At 48.2% G+C, this 25,406-nt stretch overlaps 1 protein-coding gene across 1 annotated transcript in view; it reads right to left on the reverse strand.

The window, feature by feature from the left end:
* Itga9 (integrin subunit alpha 9) overlaps nt 1–25,406 on the reverse strand; it is a 321,363-nt gene that overhangs the window by 234,193 nt on the left and 61,764 nt on the right. Inside the window, exons 10-15 of the mRNA XM_005317430.4 lie at nt 25,114–25,219; nt 24,063–24,157; nt 20,326–20,416; nt 17,854–17,899; nt 11,524–11,678; nt 5,050–5,210 (exon numbers count right to left, since the gene is read on the reverse strand). Of these exons, the coding sequence (XP_005317487.2) occupies nt 5,050–5,210; nt 11,524–11,678; nt 17,854–17,899; nt 20,326–20,416; nt 24,063–24,157; nt 25,114–25,219 (654 nt within the window). The remainder of the gene's footprint in view (nt 1–5,049; nt 5,211–11,523; nt 11,679–17,853; nt 17,900–20,325; nt 20,417–24,062; nt 24,158–25,113; nt 25,220–25,406) is intronic.

Consider the following 25,406-nt stretch of genomic DNA (forward strand, 5'->3'; position numbering starts at 1 on the left):
CTTTTACAGTCACTTTTTGTTTGGGGCATGCAATAATGAATTTTCTGGTCATGGAAGGGTCAAAGTTCTTGTTTCGTAAGACTAAAAGGCTGAATGTCAGCTGGTTAAAAGAAAATATGAAATAAAAAAGTATGACAGGACAAGAACCAAGAGAGGGAAGCACGAGAGGCAGCTTTGAGGAGGAACGGGAAGAGCTCATGGCAAGAGCCCAGGCACAAGTGATGTGGGGGCAGATGAGGCGGCTAGAAAGGTAAACCGAGGCCAAATCATGGATAGCCCTGAGACTGGAGGTAGCTGTCTGGCTTTCAACTGTGACTGTGGGGGCCAGCAGAGCTCTCCGGCCCTCTTGACAAATAGAAGGGGTCCCATCCCCAAAGCTGGACCAATTTGGAGGAAGAGGGGAGATAAGCTGGGGTGCATGGTGTCTGAGGGAAAGGTCAAGGAAGCAGCTAGAACTACGTCAGCACTGACCACAGTCAGGCCTTGAAAAGGAGGATGTGGCTTATCACCAACTCGGGAGGCCCCACCAGGGTGGTGAATGGAACGGAGCATGAGAGGACATGGGCAGCTTGGGAGGCAGGTGTTAGCCCAGGCAGGCTCCTGCAAGAGATAACTCCTCACCATATTTGGGATGAAAATTTCTAAGGAATAAAAAAAAAGAAAAAAATTGGAATAGGCTTAAAGGGGAAGAAAAAAAAAGACCTAAAGATAGCCTAAACAAAACACTCGGCCCCAGTGCCGGCCTCTCTGTCTGCTGGCCATATGGCGTGTGATAAGCCAGAATGCGTGTATTTATCTTCCGTGGCTGGTCTGTAAAGCGGAGCACCAGCCCCCTGCAGTAGAGACCCCGTTTTGCTCTTCAGCCCCCACTCACAGCTCCCAGTCCTGGGTCCTTGCTCTGGAGGTGATGGTTGTCACCTCCCTTCCCCCATCCTTGCTGCTAGCCTCAGCACCCCCACGAGCCACAGCCTCCACAGCTGTTTTCCCACAACCCGATAAACCACAGGCCTTGCCCGTTTCCTCCTCAGCCAGCCAGGCCGCCCTGTGGGCAGCTAGCTCGCTCCTTAGCATTCGCCCGAGATTGTGCCCTCTGCCATCCCGCAGGTCCTCCACTGTGGCCCCGACTGTGACTGGTAGAAAAACACTTTCTTTGTGGCTGTCGAGGATTAGCACCTTGAACACTCCTTAAGAGCAATGTTGACATGTGGAACACACAGGGGTTGTATCTTCCTGGTGTAACCCACCAGCCCTTCTTCTTGCTTTGGAAAATGGGCAAGCAACATCATCATCATCCCAGTCCACTGACTCAGGCCTGCTCCCTGGCTCTCCATATCATGACCAAATAACCACATAAAGGTCCATTATGGTCCTGCGCCCAGGAGTTCTGTTCTCAGCCCCTTCTCAGGGCTACCTAAGTCTTTCCTTTGGTCAGCCAGGGTTTGACCGAGAAGTCCTGCTTACAGGATGGAGGAAGATCACTAGAATGCAATCTGCTACCAGGAGGCCAAGTTACAAGTGAATTTCAGATCAATGACACATTGTTTTTAGTATGTCCCATGCAATATTTGGGATATATAATAACCAAAACATTCCATGTATACATGAAACCACAGATAGGACCGAACCTTATACATACCTTTTTTTTTTAAAAAAAAGAGGAGAGAGAGGAGAGAGAGGAGAGAGGGGAGAGAGGGGAGAGAGGGGAGAGAGGGGAGAGAGGGGAGAGAGGGGAGAGAGGGAGAGAGGGAGAGAGGGGAGAGAGGGGAGAGAGGGGAGAGAGGGGAGAGAGGGGAGAGAGGGGAGAGAGGGGAGAGAGGGGAGAGAGGGGAGAGAGGGGAGAGAGGGGAGAGAGGGGAGAGAGGGGAGAGAGGGGAGAGAGGGGAGAGAGGGGAGAGAGGGGAGAGAGGGGAGAGAGGGGAGAGAGGGGAGAGAGGGGAGAGAGGGGAGAGAGGGGAGAGAGAGGAGAGAGAGGAGAGGAGAGAGAGAGGAGAGAGAGAGGAGAGAGAGGAGAGAGCAGAGAGGAGAGAGCAGAGAGAGGAGAGAGCAGAGAGAGGAGAGAGCAGAGAGAGGAGAGAGAGAGGAGAGAGAGAGGAGAGAGAGAGGAGAGAGAGAGAGAGAGAGAGAGAGAGAGAGAGAGGAGAGAGCAGAGAGAGGAGAGAGCAGAGAGAGGAGAGAGCAGAGAGAGCAGAGAGAAGAGAGAGGAGAGAGAGAGGAGAGAAGAGAGAGAGAGGAGAGAGAGAGAGAGGAGAGGAGAGAGGAGAGGAGAGAGGAGAGGAGAGAGGAGAGGAGAGAGGAGAGGAGAGAGGAGAGGAAGAGAGAGGAGAGAGAGAGGAGAGAGAGAGGAGAGAGGAGAGAGAGGAGAGAGAGGAGAGAGAGGAGAGAGAGGAGAGAGGAGAGAGAGAGGAGGGAGAGAGAGGAGAGGGAGGAGAGAGGGAGGAGAGAGGGAGGAGAGAGGGAGGAGAGAGGGAGGAGAGAGGGAGGAGAGAGGGAGGAGAGAGGGAGGAGAGAGGGAGGAGAGAGGGAGGAGAGAGGGAGGAGAGAGGGAGGAGAGAGAGAGGAGAGAGAGAGGAGAGAGAGGAGAGAGAGGAGAGAGAGGAGAGAGAGGAGAGAGAGGAGAGAGAGGAGAGAGAGGAGAGAGAGGAGAGAGAGGAGAGAGAGGAGAGAGAGAATTTTTTAATATTTATTTTTTAGTTTTTGGCGGACACAACATGTTTGTATGTGGTGCTGAGGATCGAACCCGGGCCGCATGCATGCCAGCAAGCGCGCTACTGCTTGAGCCACATCCCCAGCCCCACATACTGTTTTATGTATATGTATACATATACATATGTATATGTATGTTGTATATGAACCAATGCTAAATCTCAATTCACAAATTAGGCATAGTAAGAAATAAACAATAATTAATGGCCAGGCGCAGTGGCACATGCCTGTAATCCCAGCAGCTGGGGGGTGAGGCAGGAAGATAATGAGTTCAAAGCAAAAGTGAGGCACTAAGCAACTCAGTGAGACCCTGTCACTAAATAAATAGGGCTGGGGATGTGGCTCAGTGGCTGAGTGCCCCCCCCAAAAAAAAACCAATAATTAATGGTAAAATACAACCATTATAATGGTCTACAAAATGAATTATTTAAAACTTATGAATTGGTTTATCCAGAATTTTCTATTTAATACTTTCAGATCTATATTGACTTCAGATAACTGAATCCTCAGAAAACAAAACCATGGCTGAGGGGGAACTTCTGTGTGTATGCTAAAAGAAATTACTCTTTGCTCAGGTGAAATTCCAATTTAACTGGGAATCCCATATTTTTTACTTGCCAAATGTGGCAAGCCTAGATTATCAGGAAGTGGCAGGACTAACCCTGGGGCAGCCCTGCTCTCACCCAGTAGCCCTCACAGGCCACACAGAGCCCTGCTGAGATCTGTACTTCCCTGTTGACATCCCCGAGTTCATGTCACAAAGGCATGCAGGTTCTCTGTGGTCCTGAATTGCAGAGGTGACCCCTGGTAGCTATGCACAAAGGATAACTTCTCAGTCAAAGCAAGAAGTTACAAAGAACCCAAAGGAAAGCACGATGGCATAGACCTGGCACAAGGAAGTGCAAGAGAAGATGCCCTGTCCCCAGCAAGTGTGAAAACACCAAGCATGGACACTCGGTGCCTTGGCACACAAGCCTGTCCTGAGCAGTCTCTCCCATACCCCCAAGGGCTATCACAAGCCAATGGAATCCAAAAGCAAGAGGGGCAGGGGCTGGGGACTTAACAGGAACGTGGGCAGCTTTATAAATGGCCGGCACCTCAAGTGCTGGGGCAGCTGGTCTAGGCAGGTCCCAGCACGAGTCCTGGCAGAGGACAGAGCCCAGCCCCAGTGAGAAGCATTTCAGGGGCACAGACTCATAGGCTCTGGGCCAGACCAAGTGCCCTAGATGTGGGGACATTTCCCTATACACTCCCCAGAAGCAGCTGTTATTCTCCTGATCTGGCACCATCAACGTAATAATAGAAAGAGACTTCATCTCTGATCTATATGCTATTTTTACTATCAGTCAGAAATCCACTGGCTCATAATATCAAGTTAAGCTATAAGACATTACCATTTTTGTAAGTCAAAAGTGTTAGAAAATTGGCAGTTCAGTGTAGTCCAATCAAATAACACTGAGTACCTACTATTTGTCAGACTCTGCAAGTGTAGGCTGCACAGAATATAAATTGATCATCACGTGTATGTTAATCACACAGTGTTCAATCAATTCACGTGGCCACTTTCGAGGCCATTTCATACAGTCAGAGACTGAGTCACAGAGAGGGCACAATGCTCATCCAGTCGGATACACACGAGGCCTGTATGACTCTAAAACCCACATGCATTCCACCTACCTACCATGAGCCCTGCCGTGGATCAGTGGCTGACCATTCCTGCAGTATTAAGCACTTCCAGGAGTCCCACCTGGCAAAGGGACCACTATACTCGATCAAATCTAGTATCCTGTGTTAGCAGCAAAGTGTATTTCACAATAATTTCAAGAGGAACAAAGCATTTGGAAGTTGATTTAGAGATAGGAAGGGAAAGATCAAACATGCACTCCTAAAAGAAACAAAAGTAATCAAGCAAAAAAAATTTGGTCAACCAGTTTTAAAATGCCTTCATTCTGCCTATGAACAAATATATAGTGGGCTACTGAGAAAGCCATCAGGGATGGCGAGATCCAGCACAACTGCAAGCCTGGAGGCACGTGCTTCTGAGGCTGCCCTCCAGGAAGACCACTGAACTTCACAGAGGAAGGAGGATGAGAACACTCTCAAAAGTCAGGATCATCACTGCCCTCCTGGCCCGCATAATCCCTCTCAGAGTCTGAGACCAGGACTATCCAACACATAAAAGGGCTGTCAGAAACTTAAAACAGTAAGAAGAAATAAACATCCTTCTCCTTGTGAAATAGAATTTTGGACGTTGGAGAACACATAAACACAAAGTAGCTTCTACTAGTTCCAAAAGAACATCTAACGCCATCAGAATTCCAGGAGGAGGAAGAAGAAGGTACTGACCTTCACGTGGGCCACGTAGTGACGACACATCTCCTCCATGTGGGTCAGCTGCAGTTTCTCTGAGACCTGGCCGGCAGTCTCTCCCAGCAACACAAAGTAGACCCTGGGCAGCTGGCCCTTCTCCTTCTTGGACACATCTGCTGTCAGAACGTAATTGAGGCCTGCCAATAAACAAGAGGTCAAGATGTCAGAAAAGACAGAGGGGCCAGGCCACCTCCCCTACCCCTCACAGGATCCACGCATGTTTCACGGGACACCTTGCCCTCCAGAGCATGGAGGACCGTGGCCCACGTCAGGACCTGCTGGGACAGACGCGTGCAGCCAGGTGCTCACAGAATCTAGACGGAACCAGGATGCACTCCGTCTTTCTGGTGACACTCATGTATGTACCTCATGACAACCCCCAATTTAAACTTCATGCTGCCACGAGGTCCCAGGGGAGCTGCTGACACACTCGTCAACCACTAGCTGTACCCGACCCAGGGCAGTGTTCAGAGAAGCAAGCATTGTGGCACATCTGCAGCCGGTCACTAGAAGCCACCGAAATTATGGTGGCACCATGCAGTGACTGTCCTGGGTGATACGCACCCACATCAAGAATGCTGAGTCCCGCTCCTGTGCCCACTGGACTGCAGCACTCCCAACTTGCTGAGCACTGACTACATGCCAGATGCTGTTGTGGGTAAAGGAGGGACAACACAGGCAAGGACATGCCTTCACGGTGCCCACATGCTTGAAAACCCAGAGGAAGGCTGCAGCAGCTCTCCTTCCCAGGGAGCCAAAAATGGTGATGCACTTCCAGGTGCCCATTCCTTCAGCAAAACCAGGGCCATAGTGGGTCTAGATAGAGGTCCACCCCTGGGGAAAAAAACCTCCTCCCCTGTACCTGAAGGTCTAACGGCAGATGGCAGAATGACTGGGACGTGAAAACAGGACGGTTACAAGGTCAAAGGCACGCTGGAGAAACCCAAAATGTTTTACCCCCATCATTTCAGAGTCCAAGTAAATTATAACAGTACGCTCCTTAGGTCAATATGGCTTTAGTATCAACAGACCCCTCTCACCGTTTTTTTGGGGCACAGAAAAGTGTTAACTCTTTTTAACTGTTTCGTGGATTCAGAAGATAGTGATGGTTTTAAATAAGGTAACAGGAAGCTCCATTCCTAAAGCAACTGGAGGAGATGGCCGAGCAGTGGGAAAGCAGATGACCCAGGCCCATCTCCACACATCTGCCTCTTAGAACCCAGGGTCATGGTACCAATAAAATGCAGTTCTGTGTCTGCCAGCCATTAGGTCCATGAAGCCAGGCAGTGGGCAGCTCTGGTTTTTAACATCAAAGGGGCCAGCCACCAGGGGAGGTCTAAACAGGGCAAGAGGAAGGTGACCCGGGCAGGCTTTCTGCTGCATCTAATTACTTCTCTGGGCTACTGCCACGTAGGGCTCTTGCCACACCAAGCAGGCGGATTCCCGGTTAGCAAGGGCAAGCCTGCCCCAACTTGTTGGTTCCAGAAACAGCTGATTTAAGAAGCAAGGCTGGGTCAGCAGGAGGGACCGAGGTCATGGATCATCCCAGGATAGCATTACCGTTAAGAAGAATGGTATGAATTGGGTGCAATGGTACAAAGCAGTTACCCCAGCTACTTGGGAAGCTGAGGGAGGAGGATCACAAGTTGGAGGCCAGCCTGGGCAGCTTCATGAGACTGTCTCAAAATAAAAAGGGCGGGGAGAGTAGCTCAGTGGTGTAGTACTTACATAGCATGTATGAAGCCCCGAGGAGGAAGAGGGAAGGAGAAGATGTATATGGGAAACCATTTGAACACAGGAAACATAGGCATCAGTTCAAGGGTTACACGTCAAGGACTGTGGATTCACAGGCCACTGAAGCTTTGCAACAATGTGGAGACCAACTAGTTTAAACCCTCCATCTTTAAGATGAGGGGACTGAGGTCCAAAAGGGGAAAGGCTTGTTCCAAGCCAGAGCCATCTGCCAGAGAGAGCAATCTAGAACTCTAATCTCTGGTTTTGGACTAGTCCTATCAAGTTGGCTCTCGTTTTTTTGTTTTGTTTTGTTTTTTAATTACCTGACCTCACCTAAAAACTTATTTTTTGGATGCAGAAACAGAACCAAACACAGAAAGAGATCCAGAACCACTGAACTCCAACCAATCTGCTTTCTAGTGATCACAACTCCCCTGACCAATAGCTTAAAAAAAAAAAAAAAGTGTGGAGGGGTGTAAGTTGAAATGAAGTGAGACTCCAAGCCCCAGTTAGCTGGAGAGTACACTGCTTGCTAGAAGACAAGCTGAAGGATCCTGGCCGGGAACCTACTTAGGGTGGCCCCAACCTAGCCTTCCTCCCAGGTGAGAGAACTATGGTGCCAGCCTCAGGAAAGGGAGTAATGGAGAGAACAGTAGAATAGAGCCATTGTGCCATAGACAAGTTGGCTGAGCTCAGAGAAAACCCCGGGTGGAAATGAACACAGGAAGACAGAGCGGATGGTATCGATCCCCCACCCACATCCTCTTGGCCTGAACCCTTTCTCTGCAGTCCAGCCCAACCTGCAGCTGCCAGCACCTGTGTCCCTTTACCCAGGGCTTTCTCTAGTGGCTCTGCCAACATGCACGGCAGGCCAGAGGGCCTGAGCAGCCCTCTGCGAGGCAGGATCCCTGTTCCCTCAGCCTTTGGATGGGATAGTGGAGAAGGTGCCTCAGAGCTGACTTTCAGGGTTCCCCCACAATTCCAACTGCCCACATGGGTAACCTGCTGAGTAATACACCTATATGGCTGCTAGGAGAGTTAATTTTATGTGTCAATTTGGCTGAGTTGTATAGAATACCCAGATATTTTGCCGAGCATCAATTCAGTGTTACTATGAAGATATTTTTCAAGTGAGATCAACATTTAAATCAGACTTTAAATAAAACAGATTGATCTCTATACTGTGGATGGGCTTCATCCAATCATTAGTCTAAAAAATAAAAATAAAAAACACACTAAGGTCCCCCCACAGAAAGAAGGAATTCTGCTTCTAGCCCGCTTTGGAATTGAGATTTCACTTCAACTATGCCCTGGGTCTCTAGCCTATTGCCTGCCCTGCAAAATTCAGATGTATCAGCCCCTACAATCTCATTAACTAATTCTTTAAAAAATCAGTCAATCAAGGTCAGGGGTGTAGATCTGTAGAGCTCTTCCCTAGCATGTGAGAGGCCCCGAGTTCAATCCCCAGCACTAATAATAATAATAATAGACCAACCAACCTCATATTCATATCTGTTTTCCGTCTCCCTCCTTCCCTCCCTGTTGTGTTTCTCTGGAGAGTTCTGACTACAGCTGCCTACTCTTGCTGTCTCAGTACCCTAGTTCCCCTACTGGTACTGCCAGGGATCACCCCCGATTTTGCTAGTTTTGTTTTTGTGATGCTGGGGAATTAGCCCAGGGGGTATTCTACCACTGAGCTACATTTCCCAATCATTTTTTTAATTTTTTAATTTTTTTTCTTTTTACCATTTTGAGACAAGGTCTTTCTAAGTTGCCCAGGATGGCCTTGAACTTGTGATCCTCCTGCCTCAACCTCCTGAATTGCTGAGATGACAGACATGGGCCACGGAGCCCGGCTCAGGGTTTACTCCTGAATCAATGATGTGCATACACTTGGATCCTTGACTCTAGATCTATTTTGGGGATGACCCAGATTAACACAGGGAAGTCAAGAAAAGGGAATGTATTTGACCTTCAACATGTGCCCAGCACTGGGTTGGGTACTTGAAAAAACACCGACCTCCATCCTCAAAGCCCTACTCACTGCAGAACTGCAGACATGTGGCATCTCCTGCAACTCAAGGAAGGGGAGGAAGAGCGGCAGCTCAGAGACTGAGCTGAAAATGAGGCACACTGCTCTGCCCCAGGCGGGAGTGTGCACGCCAAAACTCTCACCCCTCAGATTTTTCTGAAATGTTAACAATCGCGGACAGACTGAATTAGCCTATTCGCCAAGTGCAATCATTTTGGAAGCATTTCATCTCGGGAACCGCCTACTTATTGCTTCTCCTTGGTTCAAAATTTATTTCGACATTTGAAATGACCCAAAAAAAGTAGTCAATTCTCTGTCGGACTCTTCTAGAAGCGAAACGCACCATGAGAAACCCTGCCCGAGTGAGGAGGGTCTTGTAGCCGCAGGCAGTAAGAAGAAACAAAGATCATTCTGCAGCTCTGGGCTCCACTGGTAGTTTTAAATAGCACTCACCCAAGTCCCCTGGGGGGTTGGGAAGGGGCTCCCTGGGAAGTGGAGAGCAGCAGCCAATCAAGTCACTTGGTTTGGGGAGTGCTGTAGCTGCCCCTCACGTGAGGCAGATGACCAGCCCCGAGAGGGCGCTGGTTCTGATCTGGGCCCTACTCCAATAGCACATCTCATGGCTACAGGTTTTCCATTCTGGCAGCTCGTGTTCCTGCCATGTCAAATGATGTCATGTTGATGGAAAAGCTGATGAGCCCCAAGGGATGCTTTCCCTCCCTCCCTCCTTCCCCTGCCCCCAGCTGGTTCTTTAGGACCCCCCACACCAGCCTGGGCCAGGAGGGAGCCAGCTGCCTCCCATCAACTCTGCCTCTGCTCACTCCCAGCCAGTTTCGAGTCATTCCCATTCTCCATCAGAAGAAGATTTCTGCTGGGAACAATCTACTCATAAATTCTCCTTCCAGGGTTTCCCTTAGAGTTTCCCAAGAGAAAAGGCGAAAGGGTTATTTCTACTTTAACAGCTTTCCTACGTTTTCTCCCTCTTTTCCTCAAGGAATGACACAGTCATTAGCAGACTGAAGGTTCCCCCATTCCTCACACATCTTCACTATCCCTTGTTATCCCATCACCTGCTTCTCAAAAGACCAGGACTCAGAGGATGTCCTCTGCATGTCAACACTCTCCAGAGCAGAAATGCATCCCTAAAGCAGAAAAAGGGCCTATGGTCAAGTTGCTCGTTTCCACCCTATTTCCCCTATTAGTGTGAATGGCTAGCTCTTGGGTCCTGGGCTCGAAAGCTTGTCCAGAGGCAGGACAGACACCTCTGCTCACTCACGACTTCATCAGGCTATCTGACAGCCAATGGAAACGGAGGAGCACTGGGTCAGTGTGCAAAACAGAACCATGGAGGGCTCACCCCCCACCCACCCTGGTTTTCTTTCAACACTGGTGAGAGTCCAGAGGTGCCAGCCTGGATTCCCAGCCTTCAGGGAGAGAAATGAACAGGTCAGGCTTCAGCCTGTCCAGAGAGGAGCAAGGCACTATCTACCCTTACGTTTGGCCAACCAGGAGGCTCCATGAGGCCGTAGGCAGCTCCCCAGGGAAAGGATGAAGTGACAGGCAGAACTCTTGTTTTTTAACTACTTAAACACATTATGAACTTGCCCTTGGGGAGTCCACTGTTGGAGTAAGAAATCTGTGTTCATGCACCAGCATAAATCTGCCAACCAAGGAGCCTGCGTGTGTCTAGAAGAATGAGCAAGAAAGACTCCTCCCCCCAAAATAGAAGCCCCATGAGGGCAAGGATTATGCCCATCCCATCCGTCTATTACTCTGTGCCCAGGGCTGAACAGTGTCTGGCACTTTGTAAGGGCCTCATAACTATTGGTCGATCATGGATTTGCCTCACCATCCCATCTCCACGCTTTTCAAGAGACCACAAAGGAAATCAAGAGAATGGCCCTGGCCTTCAAATGCTCTCTGGAAGAGAGACACAGGCTTTTATCGTGTTTTTGTTTGTTCGCGTGGAATTTTTCTTTCTACTCAATCAGCCTTGCCAAGTACAAACAAAGCACCTATTAATCTACATAATATCCTGGAATCATTTCCTCCAAATGATCCCGTGCTCTGCGTTCTAATCAACACTGACCCTGTCTTATTCTGGGGCTTCATCCAGTCTCTGGAGGCAGGACAGCAAGTCAGCCTTCCCCCCCAGTCTAAGAAATAGCAGGGACAGCTACCACCTGCTTTCTCTGCGCTGCCAAAGCAGGGCCCCCTCTTTTGAAAACCTAAGCCTTTGAAAACTCCACGTTCTGATCCCACAGTAAATGGAATAATCCCCCCGACATCTGGCTGATGCTGCAAACTCCACAGGGAACCTCCAAAGTCCCATCACTTCTTTTTTTCCCCTAACTGCATGGAATGTTCCATAAGACCCCGGCTCCTTGGCACTACATTCCCATAGCCTGGCCCACCCATGGTCCAGTGAAGTTGAGTCTGGTCCACGTACATTGGGCAAAGGTTGCTGGAGGTCCAACATCATGTGTCCTAGAGCTGTGGATGAGCAGGAGAGAGAGGGGAGGGAGCTCTGAGGAAAGGGGTGTCCAGCCCACCAATCTGCTGCCTGCAAAGCCGGCCGATGCAGGGCAGGAGGAAACTGCGAAACGTCCCTCAGCTGCCCACCATCCTGCAATCCTACTCCAGCTAAGACGTGTAACCCGAGCCCTGACTCGGTGACTCATTACCAATTTCTCCCGGAACGTGTCTGCCATGGAATCTGAAGCAGGCCGTGACGTTCAGGCAGTTCACAGGCTGCTGTCCATCATGACATTGAGGCGCCGTGATGTTGATGGAGCCTGGGAGGAAGATAGAGACGTCCACCGTAATGACCGGCCTGGCCCTGCAGGGCAAGAGGGGAAGATGACTCAGTCATGGTAAAGCTCTCAGGAATCAAACAAGACCTACATAGACAGGATAAATCCCGGGCCTTCAGCCAGCATTTGATTAAGTATGGAAAAAAAAAAAAAAACCCAAGAGAGAATGTCCAGTGTGCTCTGTAAATACTTTTTCTGGTCTTAAAAGTAGCACATTTCCTAATATATTAATGGTTAGCCTTCTAATAATAAAGGCAAGTTAGTTGTTAATCAAACACATCTGGTTGAAGCCATAAGTGAACCACCAGATGCTGCCGGGTGATTACTTAAAAATTTTTTACCAAATAAGTTCCGATTTCCACTTACTAGGGAGCTAGGGGTGTATTTAAGAGGAGTTCCTACACCAGAAGGCAGGGCTCAAGAACTAGGGGCAAGCTCAGGTGTCCCCCAAAGCATTCACTGCCATCGTAAGCACAAACTGCAGTCCTTCCAACTGGCTGAACCGCCTCCTTCATTTATCTCTACCCATTCAGGGACCATTTTTCTCAATGACCTTGATTAATGAAGTCCCTGCTGGTGACAGCAAAGCACTTCGAGGGCAGAAGAAATCAACCCGCCTGGCCTCAGAATCAAACGGAACCCAATAAACCCTCACAGTCCTCTCCCTTGACACGGCCCATCCCCCAGCTCTTGATGGATGGTCAGTGTCCATCCAAGCCAACAGATGGACAAAATTCTGCTCTCATGGCAAACATCTGCTCAGGGAAGTTTCACCTAAGCCTCCGCTTAACCTTCTCCCCTGCAGGCCTCTCAAAGAGACCCTTTTACCTCTAAGGAGCCCCAGTGTCAGTCACAGGGGTGACATAATGAGATTAAGGGACATTAGCGGCTTGGGAACAATGACCTCACTTATATACCATGCTCCCTTCAAAGAGAGCCCAGGGTGATGGGCAGATGGGAATGACAATCCACCAACTCCAAGAGAAGGAAGCAGCAAAGAAAACCTTGGTGGGAAAAGGAAGCGAGGCCTGCGGCAGATGGCGTGAGGGTGATCCAGCGGCTGCCACCACTCCTGGGACAGGAGGGTCAACAGAGGGGCAGCTGTGACCAGGGCAGTGGGACTCCCTGAGCAAATCCGGCTGTAGGGGCAAAAGGAAGTGGGACAACAATGGTACCTGAAGGAGATCAACATCCTGGCCTCTCAATTTTCTTCTGGGTTCATTCTGAGAAAATGCTAGAATTACCTTAGAAAATGGATAGGCTACTCCTGGTCAGCACGATTGTACAGATGCCAACCAACACCGCAGAAAGCCCCCACTGACCCTTCAATAGCAAGGTCCCTTCTCCCAGGAAGCTCCCAAGAACCCCTGGCTTCCTCGGTGGCCCCAGCTCCACCACCCTTGCTAAGGAGAACAGTGCTAGGTTTTTCTAAATCAGTCCCCCACACCAAGAACCGAGATCCCAGTGAATTCATCCTTACGCTGGACACTACTGCAGGACAGGAGATGTGTAAAGTAGGTGTAAACTTTACTGCAGCCCAGGAAACTGAAAATCACAGCAGTGCCCAAAGCTTCCAGACACACAAAAGAGACCAAGAGGCATCAGGTACTGGAGAGAGCTGGTTTCTGCCTGGGACAGACAGCCCCACCCTGCAGTCCCTGAGCTGCCTGATCCTGGAACCCAAGAAATGTCCATCTCCTCCTGCTCCCCTGGGCCAGAGGCCACCTGGTCAGGGAGCGGGCTGAGTTCTCCTGTCATTAGAGAGCTCTGCTGCACAGCGCAAGGCAAGCAGGAGGCAGACGTGAGCAGTCCCCACACCATGACCTTGAAGGTTACAAAACAAAATCCAACAGTCGGCAGGGACCCTCACGGGTACATCTCCTTCCAACATCTGTCAGATCGGTTCCCTCAAACCTTTTTGTTTCAGCTTCAAGTATTGTTTTTGGATGAGGAAAAGCCCAGAAATCTTTCATAGCGTCTCTGATCACTTCCTTTACCCCTTGATGGCAAAGCCCCAGGTACCTATCACCCTAACACAGAGCCTGCCCTCCTGAGCAGACTTCCTGAGGGCAGAGCAGGGCCCACTAGCCCGCCCTCCTGGGGCAGGAGATGGCTTTTCACAGTCCTGCCTGCAAATGCACCAGCCTCTAAGATAAAAGCAAAGGGCACCCAAGGACAGCACTGCAGTACTTTCCAGACTTCCCAGAGGCTGGTAGTTGGAATGCTTATTTCTTACAACTGACAGCTCAGATCTTAACATTCCATTTCTAGGTGGGTAATAAAAGCAGCTGGGGCACCCTGTGGCACGGTGTTGCTCAAACTTTTTCTTATCTTCTGCAGAGTAGAAACAGGTGGACATATAAAGAGCCTACCCTCTTGGTGACACTCAGCCACCAGCAAGCCCTGGGGCTCTCTACCTCCAGTAGACTTAGGTCTGTTTACACAGTGGAAGCTACCCTCAGTCAGGTCTTCTCTGAGCTGCAGCCCAAGCATTCCTAACCTATGCCCCTCTGCAGTCTCTCCTTGAAGAGATCAAGTACAGTGTGGACATGGTCCTGGGCCTCCCCCCTTTTCTGGTCCCACTCAAAATCTGAGGTCACTCAAAAAATCCATGAACTTGCCCAGCACCCAAGTCATGTCTGAGCACCCTACTTAGATCAGCTGAAGCCTCCAGGCCTTCTTGTTCCTTGTCATTCAGGCATATCCCAGGAACCTGATCCTAATGATGCCACCTTAGATGTCCAGCCTACATGGCCCCTCAGACAAGCTTGATGGTTCCTTGGCCTGTCCCTCCTTGCTCCCTCCACAGTTCATCTCTGAAACCTCCACTGTTCCCCAAGTCCCCTGACCTCCTGGAATAGACTCGGGGGTTAGCATCCTCAGCTTCAGCCTCATCCCAAGCTGAACCTCCCCTGGACTCTATTCCTATCCTGAGACACCCCACACCCTCCGGCCTGCGTGCCAAATTCCCTCTCCAGCAGCCCTGTCCTTCCTTACCCCCCACCACCACCCATGGCAACCTCCCCTTCTCCCTCATGTCCCTCAACCTCTCCAGGCCCCAAGGGAGGAACGGGGTCAGGGTAGCAGGGCTCAGATGAATGGGGGTACAACTGAGCTTGAGCACCTCTGATCCCTTCTAGGAGGGTTAGGGACTTGGGAGATGAGAAAAGGTCTCACAGATATCCTTGGCCTCACCCCTGCCATCCTTAAAATACCCTCTCTGAACCACCTGCCAATCCCATTTGCTCCTGAGCCACCCAGCTTCTGGAGAGGCAGTCAAGAGTCGCTCTGTGCCCTCAGCTTCTCCTTCCCTCACCCACCCACAGCCATCTGGCTCAGGCCCCATCACTCCTGCAAAGCTGCCAAAGCCACAGGACCACTGGCTTCTCACTGTCACCTCCAACGGGGACTCAGCCCTTCCTGAAACCAAAACCCTTGACCTCATGACCCTGCTTTACTCTCTTCATGCCATCTGTAATTACCTTTTTTTTAAAGTTAATAAAACCTGCATGCCCTTGATCTCTTTACCCATAAAATGGGAGTGATAACCATACCTATATCATGCAACTGGTGAGCAGCAGGGAGTCAATGCATATTCTGTCAAGAGAAAAGTGAACAGACCCCAGCACACTCAACACAGCCCAACGCGGAACAATCTTGAGAACATCGCAGTGCATTCAAGAAACCCGAATCGAGAGCCCATTCCAACTCCATTGATGTGAAATCCCAGAACAGGCCAAAGTGATCGAGGGGGACAGAAGTCACAAGACTGCCTGGCTGTCTATCGAGAGAATGGGATAATCAGAAAGAGCACAAGGAAACTTTAAGTAGTGATGAAATGCTCTTTATCTTGATGGGAGATAGCAGTTATACAGGTGTGTCTGCTGGTCAAAACTCATCGAGCCATACACGCAAATTGGCACATTTTACTGTTTGCAAATTATACATCCACACCGGAAGAAAATGACCACAAAGAATGAAAATACTAGTCACGTGACACATGCAACATTTCAGGGAATGGCAGACCGCATGTACGGTAGAAGTCTGGAGATGGCATCACCTAGGGAATCATAGGTTCTGTAAGCATATGCTCTGACACTTGCAGTGACAAAGTCACCTAGCCAAGCATTCATGTCTCTGAATATGAATAGTGGTTACTTGATGCAGGACCGTATGTAAAATGCTTAGACAGCGTCTGGCGTATGGTAGGTATTCATCCAACATTAGTGGCAGTTATTACCTCTTTGTATAGGAGCTAGACCAGGTCTGTCAAGTTCTCTACCGCATCCCCAGGATCTGACATGTGCGTAGTTGCAACTCATCAGGTGAACATGACGGGCTGAGTAAGAAGGGAAAGAATTCCTGGGATCTCAACATCCCCATGTGCTCCTCCACAGCTGGCCTGGCCTCTGGCTCCTTATCCAGGCTGGGGCTCTCAAGTTCCTTTCTCAGGCTCCTTCCTTGGATCTGTGCTCTCTCTGGCATTCTCCTCCCTGGATTTCACATTTGTCCCTAATAAGTTTCACCTCATCAGACTCAACCCCTCACCCTGGGCTGGATTCTGAGATCTCGGGTCCACTAAGCAATCACTTCAACATTCACATCCGCGTAGAAGACAAAAAACACTCATGAAGGAAAGAAAAGACCTTTGGAGCTCGCATGCACCTCCAGCCCAAAAGAAATTCAACAGACGGAAGGAGGATGATAAAATAACCTACAGAAGGGAACTTAAAGCCAGATGCTCCCGGGGTCAAGAAGGCCTATTTTCAACTGAGAAGCCAAGGAACGTGTCATGGTGTATCTGAGAGCAACCTCAACCAATGGGATCAGGCTGCTCGGGAGGTGAAGAGAATACGAACATATCAAGAAGGCGAGTGAGAACCAAGTCATAAGTTGAATCTCCTCCATCATCTGGAGCCTCAAAAGTTGTCTTACACAAGAGGAAAATCATCACCCCAGAGAAAAGGGTGATAAGAAAGTAAAAACCCAGTCAAGATGGAGAATTAAGAACCATAGAGGTTTGATCTCAGTGAATCCCTGCCTGGGGGACATACATGTTACCTTCACACACTGAAGGGCTGCTGTGCAGAAAATACGACCAGGAAGCGGAACCTCAGTGAGGTGAGTTTAACCCAATTTACATCCTAAGACTTGCTAACCTGGGGAGAAGGAGGCCAGGCTCTGCTAGGAGCACTTTACACTATTTAACGGAGTTCTGGCCAAGAACATCCTGTTCTGCAGACGAGCATCCTGAGGCAGAAGGTCAGGACCTTGCCTTTCTAAAGACGCAGGCAAGGTTTGAATCCAGGCCACCTGGTCCTCAAGGTCACACTCAACCTCAAGGTCATTCTGCCTCTTTAACAATGCAATATTTAAGAGTTACCTGGGGATCAACTGGTTCCTTAGAAGTTCCTAAGCCATGGGCACCTCATTCAGGAGGCTGTGTGCATCTCTGGGGGAGACTCAGAGAAGGCAGGACTGAATGAGAAGAATCTGGGGCGTGGAACTACATGGCCTCTGGGATCCCTTCCAGTTCTAAGATCCTATCAGTCTATTTTAGAACGTTCTGCCATGAGGTTACTAACAAAACCAAAGAGTTGGCTCCCACTCCAAAGTGTAATTCTGCCTCCTCTGACTCACACAGACAGAAATACTTAGAGAGGGTTCATGGGTGGTGATGGCGACCACCCCCCAACACACACCAGTCTTTGAAGGAAAGATCCTGACTCAATGGGCTTCAGTGAGCACTAGACTTGAGCTCACAGCCCTCACACTTCTGCTGCCACCAGTGAAGTGCCCCTGATCTCTGGGAGTTGAGAGCTGCCTGATATAAAGAAGCTGGGTACAGAGATAAAAACGTAGGAAGGACAGTACTTCCCAGCCCTTTGAATATCATAGCATCCATCAAAAATGATAATATTTATCATTAATATTTATGTTGCTGTTCATGACCACAAGGAAACAGCCCGACGGGTTTAGGTCTCTAAAAATCCTGCTATCGTCCCCCACCTATAAGCCACTCAAGGCCCAACAGCTGGAGGATAAGAATGAGACATTTGCATCCACTAAGCACTCCCAGCCCAAAAAAATTCAGCAGAGGGAAAAGCTGCCCAACAGTGAATACACACTGGGCCCCACCACCACCAGTCCCACCCCTCCCCATGAAGAACACACCCAAGGAGCAGGGGTGAGGCACCTCACCTTAGAAGAACCACACTGTCGGACATGAAGGCTCCAATAGTGACATCTGAAAACAAGAAGTCACAGTAGTCAGAAACTTATGGAAGGCCACCCACTGGCCCTGGCATGACACATGACAGCAACAGACACCTCTGATTGCCATTGTCTGCACCATGTAATGATTGTAAGAATCAGAGTCACATTGTCCCAAGTGGCAGCCAACCCACATATGGCTATTAAGACCCTAAATTGTGTCTGCATTGAGATGGGCTCCAAGCGTAAAATGCACACCAGATTTTGAAATCCTATTTTTTTAAAAAAAGATTAACTCATTAGTGGCTTTTTTGTTGATTATGTATTAAAATGATAATATGTTGGCCACTTTGGATTAAACATTATAAAAATTAACTTCACTTATTTTGTCTATAACTCTAATGTTGTTACTAACATATTTCAATTTACATATATAGCTCAGATTTTTTACTTTTTAAATTGGCGAGTTGAAGAGAGGGATACCCTGAATTAAATAACTCTTAGAAAATGCTCTAGGGTCTCCGAACCATGGAATAATCCCCTTTCACCCTCACTCTATGTGACCTCAGTGTGTCCCTGTGTCCTTTTCTGTGAAGTGTAGAATCATTATTTGCAGGACCATCTTCAAAAGCTGTCAACACTTTATAATACTTGAGAAAAATTATCAAACATGTCAAATATTACTATTACACATGCTAAATTAAAAAATTCATAAAAATACTTGGTAAACTATAAACCAAAACACTGGTTTAACTATTCATGGTTTGTGGTGCAGGAAGAGTTCTCTCTTTCCTTTGCCATGCTGGGGATCAAATGCAGGTCATCACATATGCCAGGCAAGCACTCTACCACTGAGTAGCACCCCTGCTGTTAGTAATTTTTATTTATTTCTAAATAACTTTAATTTAGGAAGTATTCGCTCATCCAATAGCTGTCTGCCTTTCCTTCTCACCCCCATCCCCATCTCCTTAGCCCTAGGGCTCCATCATAGTTCATAGAAACAAGCCTCTGAGTCCAAGAGTCTAAATTGGAATCTAAATCTGCCCATCATAAACAGAGAACATCTCTACACGCCCTCATTAAGGAAAAATACAGCAAATCCATGAATTAAATTGTTCCTAATGTTTCTGCACTTGAGTGTATTTATTAATTTTGTTGTTCTTCAACTTTTTTTTTTTTTAGCAAACTGGTATTTGAAAATTAAAGAACCTGACAAATTTGTCATTTCTCTTAAGAAAAACTCGGAAAAAGTCATTCAGATCCATTGTGAAATGTGAACACATCTGTTTACCATCATGCATTTATAGAAAAGCAGCAAAGCCACCCGGAGACCTGAGTCCCGCCCATTGCTGCAGGCTCCTGGTCAGTCCCCAACCCCCTGAGACAGATGCTAACCATAAAGTGGGGAAATACCCCCTCCCTTCCTCCCTATCCCTATGACGTCACTGAGATGGCCATTGGATATGGCAGCATTCTGCCTATCTTGAAATGTTCAACCCATATGAGATGTTTGGGGATGACCTTAGATCACCCTTAACAAGAACCACCACTTTCCTAAACCTAAAAACAAACGAAAAAAAGACGATCCAGGAGGGTCTATCTTGGGGCCAAAGTTTCCACACTATCTCCTTTCTCTTACCACTCCTCTCGGCTCTGTAGTCTCAAAGACATTCAAAACTCCCATTTGTACAAAAAATAGGCATCCTCGTTCAGGACGGCATTAGTTTGCCCAGATTTGAAAAGAAAAATATCTTTCTCAAAAGCAAGATGAGTGTATATTTGGGGAAGTGTTTTCAGAACTTCATGACGACTTTGGATATTTTCAAAATTCTTGTCTGCACGTCCTCATCTTCAAACATGCAAAGAACCACTTGACCTAAACCAGGTATCACTTGGGGTGGGTTTTGAAACTGTAATTTTTATTCAATTAGCCTCAACCACTACAACACACCAATTAACCCAGAACACCAGCCAGCCAGCCTTGAACAGTGAAGGTCTGCTCTCCATCAACAGAAGAACATGGTTTTCTTCTTATCCAAATCTTTCAGTAATTTTCTTTTGTGTGCATGGGGAGGTGCATGCTCCTTGTCTCTCTCAAAAATGAGACATCTCTGAATATGGTCAAATATTTTTGGAAAATGAGGTTTCACTATATACCATTATAAATGTGGACAATGCTTTCTTTTTTCTTCATTAGAACTGCTACCACAGAAATCACTAAAAAATCCACCTGCCTGCTACTTAACCCTATCATTTTAAAACTCGGGAAAAAAAAAAAAAAAAACCTTCAACACTATTTTTAACCTTAAAATCAAATACTAGGCAAAAGACCCCTTTCTACTGTGTGAATTGTCCTAATCCCAAATGGATGCAACAATGGCTGTCCAAAGTGAAAATTATTCTAATTTCGTGAATCTTCATCTCATGTGTTTTTAAAGAAAAAAAAGAAAAACAGCTTACCCGGATAGCCATTTCCATCCATATCAATGCCTCCAGATATGGACTGCCCAAACATCCGCAGAACAGGGTTAATCTTCCTCCCAGACAGTTTCTAAAACAGATAACAGGGAAATGGAGTCACCGGAAAGAAGCAGTCACACACAAGAACCTGGGATTCCTTGAACCCAGCTTCCCCAGGGAACCTGGTATTAGGTTGAAAAGAAAAAGGAAAAAAAAAACCACAGCCCTCATTTGATCAGGTAGGGGGTCTCTGGTAGGCTGTTGAAGACCACACACTGCTTTATTATTTGCCTTGGCCAAAAGTCATCATTCTGAAATTTTGCTTAAAAAAAAAAAAAAATCCGCCTACACCAGCGCGAGATAGTTTGACATGTCAAGTTGACATGATGGATGAATCTTCCATTTCTAACAGGTTCTGTTGCCTTTTGACTTGGGTATACCTGGCTGAAATAGGAATAGCATATTTCCCTCCTTTCTACCCAAACAGTTGCCAGATAACACTTCCCCCCAAGATGCACCCAATAATGGGCTCTTCCCTAAAAGGCCAGATAATGAACCCATCTCGCTGGAAAGATGGCCACGTGGAAACCACCCCGGGAGTCTACAGTCTCCCAAGCTTCACAGACAGGATTAAACAGCTGTGTCTAGTAAACAACTAGGTTCACAACTCCACCACCACAGGACACGTTAGCACCTGTGCTTATCATCACGTGAATCAAGAATACTTGTGGTACAGCCAGCCCGTCTCCCACCAGAGCTGTGTACTGACGATCGATCGTGTGGCAGGGTTCCTCACAGGACATCAAACTTCCTCAATCAGAAAAGTCCCATCTTCTGGGACCTAACCAGCCTCTCCCCTTCCCTGGATCCAGTCTCCCTGGGGAGGCTCACCTCCCGATACCCACATGGTGGGTGACAAGAGACACGCTTAGTTTTCATGTGTCATAGCAAAATCCACAATGGGACCAGGTTTGTGGATACCAGGGGCTCACACCGCCTTTCCTTCCTTTCCCTTCTCGCCAAGTCATCCTGCAGAGAAATCATGTGTGCATGCAGGGGGAGTTTCCACAGGAACTACAGAAGGAGATGAGGATATCCCCGCTCTCCAGCAGCTGATAACTGCCAATAACCCTCCCAGAAATGATCCGGGAGGGCCGCTTGCCACCTTCGGTTAAGCCATCCCAAAGGAAACACGAGAGCATTGCAGGAACAGTACGGCAGCACTATATGCAACATTCTCGCAGAACGGGGGTGTCTGAACAAACAAGCATGCGAGTCTGCATACCTCTTAAAAGCCATGCTTTGAAGCAGACCATCTTGGCTCCAAAGGCCAAGAACGCTAGTAGTAGCTCACCCTGGGTTTGCATTTCTAAAGGTATGCTGTGGCTGGGACCAGGGGGAGAGTGAAGGGGTGGTCCATTTGGGGGTGGCGACGTAGGCTTAAGTTATCCGCAGACATCTGCAGGCCATTATGCTATAAAGCCAGGAAGATAAGTCTGCTCAGGGCTAATAACCCTAAATGGAAACCAGGAACCTTGGAAAACCTCCACTTGACCAGGTTTATATGCAGTGTCCGTTATGGCGAGAGAAAAGATCAGAGGGGGCCCCCCCACCCCCCGCCATGACATGCCCCGAGGGCTCTCAAATCGAGAAAGGCACACAAGGATCTTAAAATCAACACTTTTCAGGGTAAACTCAAGAAAGAGGAATGCGCTCAAGAGTAATGTGGAAGAAGTTGAGGAGGCCCCGATCTCACAATTTAGCCAGCAGAAATAATACCAATCTGGGCCAAAGAAAAGCGATCCCGTGGCCCAGATTCGTTTCTGATTTCTCCCTCTAGCTCCTTCACACAATGCCGGCTCTGTCCAGGAACTGGGCCCGGAAGAATCCATCATTAAAGAATTTTTTTAACCCTTTTAAATCACTGACCTTATCATATACACATTAGCAAAATAGGAAAGTATAATCAGAGGGATGTGTCTTTTTTTTTTTTTTTTTATTAAAAAAAAAGCTCCAAACCACTTCTGTCAAAGCTAAGGAGCCAGCATGTGCTGACAAAGGCTGGGCGGTCCAGCTGCCCATCCCTGCTTCCTACTACAGACGCTCCATGCTAACCACAAAATGTATGCTGCAGCTTTCTGCAGGGATTCCACCCAGCAACCAAACAAAACACTGCAGGGCGCTGGGCGGAGGGGAAGCAGGAGTCTCCACAGGTCGCCTCCCTGTGTGATTAGACTCCCAGGTCCAGGAGGATGCCTGGGGAATGACCCTGACCCCCCGCTGAGGACAGGGTTCCTTAGATGACTTTCACTTTGTCACATTGGGAACAGCATCCCTGAACCACATCAGTGCAGCTCTTGGGGCACAGATGGGAACTCCACACAGCTCCCAAAGCCTCTCCCTGTAGCATGTCAGCCAAATCACCTGAGATTCTCTTGCTCCCACTATTACTTATTTCTAATGAAAAAAAGCATGCATGATCTGTGCAGCTAGATGCTCCTTGGCAAAAACGTGCCTCGTGGCAAAATAAGTTTCCATATTCCTAAGCCGTCCTCGTAAGCTGCCTTGAGGGGGATTTTTCCCAGTGTGGAGAACGGTGGTCATGATCAACACTTGGGAGTCAGAAATGGTGAACTGTGAATGGTCACATTGTCGCCTACAACCTTGGGCAGGCAAAAAGACCTTCTCCGAGTCACATTTGCCTCATGGAAGAACAAAGGATAATCAAGACACCCACTTCACATAGTTGCTGGGAGGAACCATAGTATGGAAAGGGCAGAGACGTCCCCCCAGGAAACAGTCCCTCCTGTCCCAGCACCTCCCTCAGCACCTGTCTGTCACAGGCAGGTCACCTAACTAGGCAGGAGGCCAGCAGAGAAGGAACACAGGGTTCAGCTGGCCACAAACCCACCACCCCAAACTTACACCTGTTTTAGAACAATTACGAATGTATCAACTGTACTTATATTTACATACTGCCTCTTAATCTACACATATAAACATGAAAAGAAAGAACATAGCATGTAAATATTCAGTAATAAGTATTCACAGATAGGAAGTTTCTCAATGTGTGCTCCATCTCCGTCGCTGCTCTACTGGGACAAAGACACAAACCAATGCCCCTCTACACACATCCACAAATATCCTGACCGTGCTGTCAAGAGCGTGACTTCCTTTTTTCCCATAGGCTGGGCTTGATGCCATCAGCAAGATTAAACACCAAGCTGATACGGCGAAAAACAGAACTCGCCACTTCCACGTTCCCGCGTCTGGGGTGTGAGGCCAGAGCTCTAACTAGCTCCTAGTTCTCATGCCAACTGTGACAACAGCCCATAAAAACTTCCAGGACCTCCTCCGAATCACTCACTCTCTCCAGATTGTATTTTAAAACATATTTCTAAGGCTTAGCAGCACAGAGATAGTTGACAAAAGAGTCGCCAAAAAACTAAGATTCTCTCTTAAGTAGGTCTCACTCTGGATAAGAATTTGGATATGACTTTTTATAGGCAAAATGTATCCTTGAATGTGAGCAAACTTCGGATGGATCTATGAATTCTTCTTTGCACTTAATATAGCAATCTCACATGTTTTTCTCTTCCACTAGAGGGTGGGCAGTCTGAAGACAAGACAGATGTGTTTTCATTTGTACCCCCAGGACCTGGGGCATAATGAGGGTTTCATACACGTTTGTGGAATGAACGTATCAACAGTTACCATATCACTCTCACACCAATTACCATTGAGTACTGGGGGACTATCCCACCAGCATCTCCATGATAGATATAGACGGCCCCTGCGAAGTCATCTTCTTTGGGTGCGCCAATTGCCACATCTGGGGAGATAAAAAAGACACGGTTAGAAAAGCCACATGGAATAACATTCAGTGTGGCTTCCCTAATTCTCCTTATCACGTCTGAGACCTCAGCCAGGAATTTGGGGCTATTGATTATTCAAGCATTCAATCAGGCATCTAAGTCTTAGTTCAGTTTCTACCTCATCCTCACAAGAAAAAGGGCTGAAGTATTTAAAAAAAATTAAACATAAACTTCCTATCCTGATCTCTAACCGAGGGGAATTCCACTGCCAATGGGAAAAGGCAACTCAATTCCTAGATAAATACGTGGAATGGCATTCACTACATACACACACACTCAACATTACTCTCACAAACTGATAACTCCTGAAACAAATCCCAATCTTTCTTACTTACCTTTTTCTCGTGGCTTCTTAACAGAAGTCATGTGTCTACAGAAGTGAGGTCAAGGGTGAGGGACATGCAACCCCATGACCTTGAGTGAGAGTTGCTGGGTCTCTCTGAATGAGACCCTCAGTAGTCAGTGGCATGGGGCATCAAAGGTCATCTGGCCCACATAGAGCTGTACCCCAGCCCTGGGACATACTGTGCCCACGGTGCAGAAAAGAGGTATTAAAACAGACCAGAGGCTGTGGAGGATATTGCTGTCCAAGCAGGACATCCGGTCTGCATATCTCCATCCCTGCAACATACACACACTCGCACACTCACCACCATTATCAGGGGAAATTTCCTTGCCGACTTCCCTAACAACATGGCAGAGCAGCCTGAAGCATCTGAGACTCAAAAACAAGACGAGTTTGCAGCAGAGGAAGCTAAGTCACACTTATCTACCATGAGAAGCCCCCAGTGGACCCACCCCAAGGTTCGCTTCCCCTGCAAACACAGAGCAGAGCCCTTAGCTGGAGAAAGGATTATCCAGAAGCAAACCCGCAGTGGGCTCAGCACTTGGCTCCGAGTGTGACCTCACTCACCTGGGAACCCGTCATCATCAAGATCGTCCAGGCTGGCAATGCTCTCCCCAAAGTGTGCATTGTAAGCACCGTCCCCATTCAGGGTCAGCTGCTCCTCCAGGGCTCCCTGGGAAACAGGATGGAGGAAAAAGTGGGATGAAGAAAAGAAAACAATAAAAACCCAGGGCTCAGAGGCCCACCCTCCTACAGAACACCCATCAGCAGGAAACACCTGGGCAGAATCACAGGAACACAAACTCCTGTCTTCTGGGGGCAAAATGAGTCCCTCACCTGTGCAGCAAGAGGGTCTCCCG

The sequence above is a fragment of the Ictidomys tridecemlineatus genome, chromosome 2, assembly GCF_052094955.1.
Source record: "Ictidomys tridecemlineatus isolate mIctTri1 chromosome 2, mIctTri1.hap1, whole genome shotgun sequence".
Lineage (NCBI taxonomy): Eukaryota > Metazoa > Chordata > Mammalia > Rodentia > Sciuridae > Ictidomys > Ictidomys tridecemlineatus.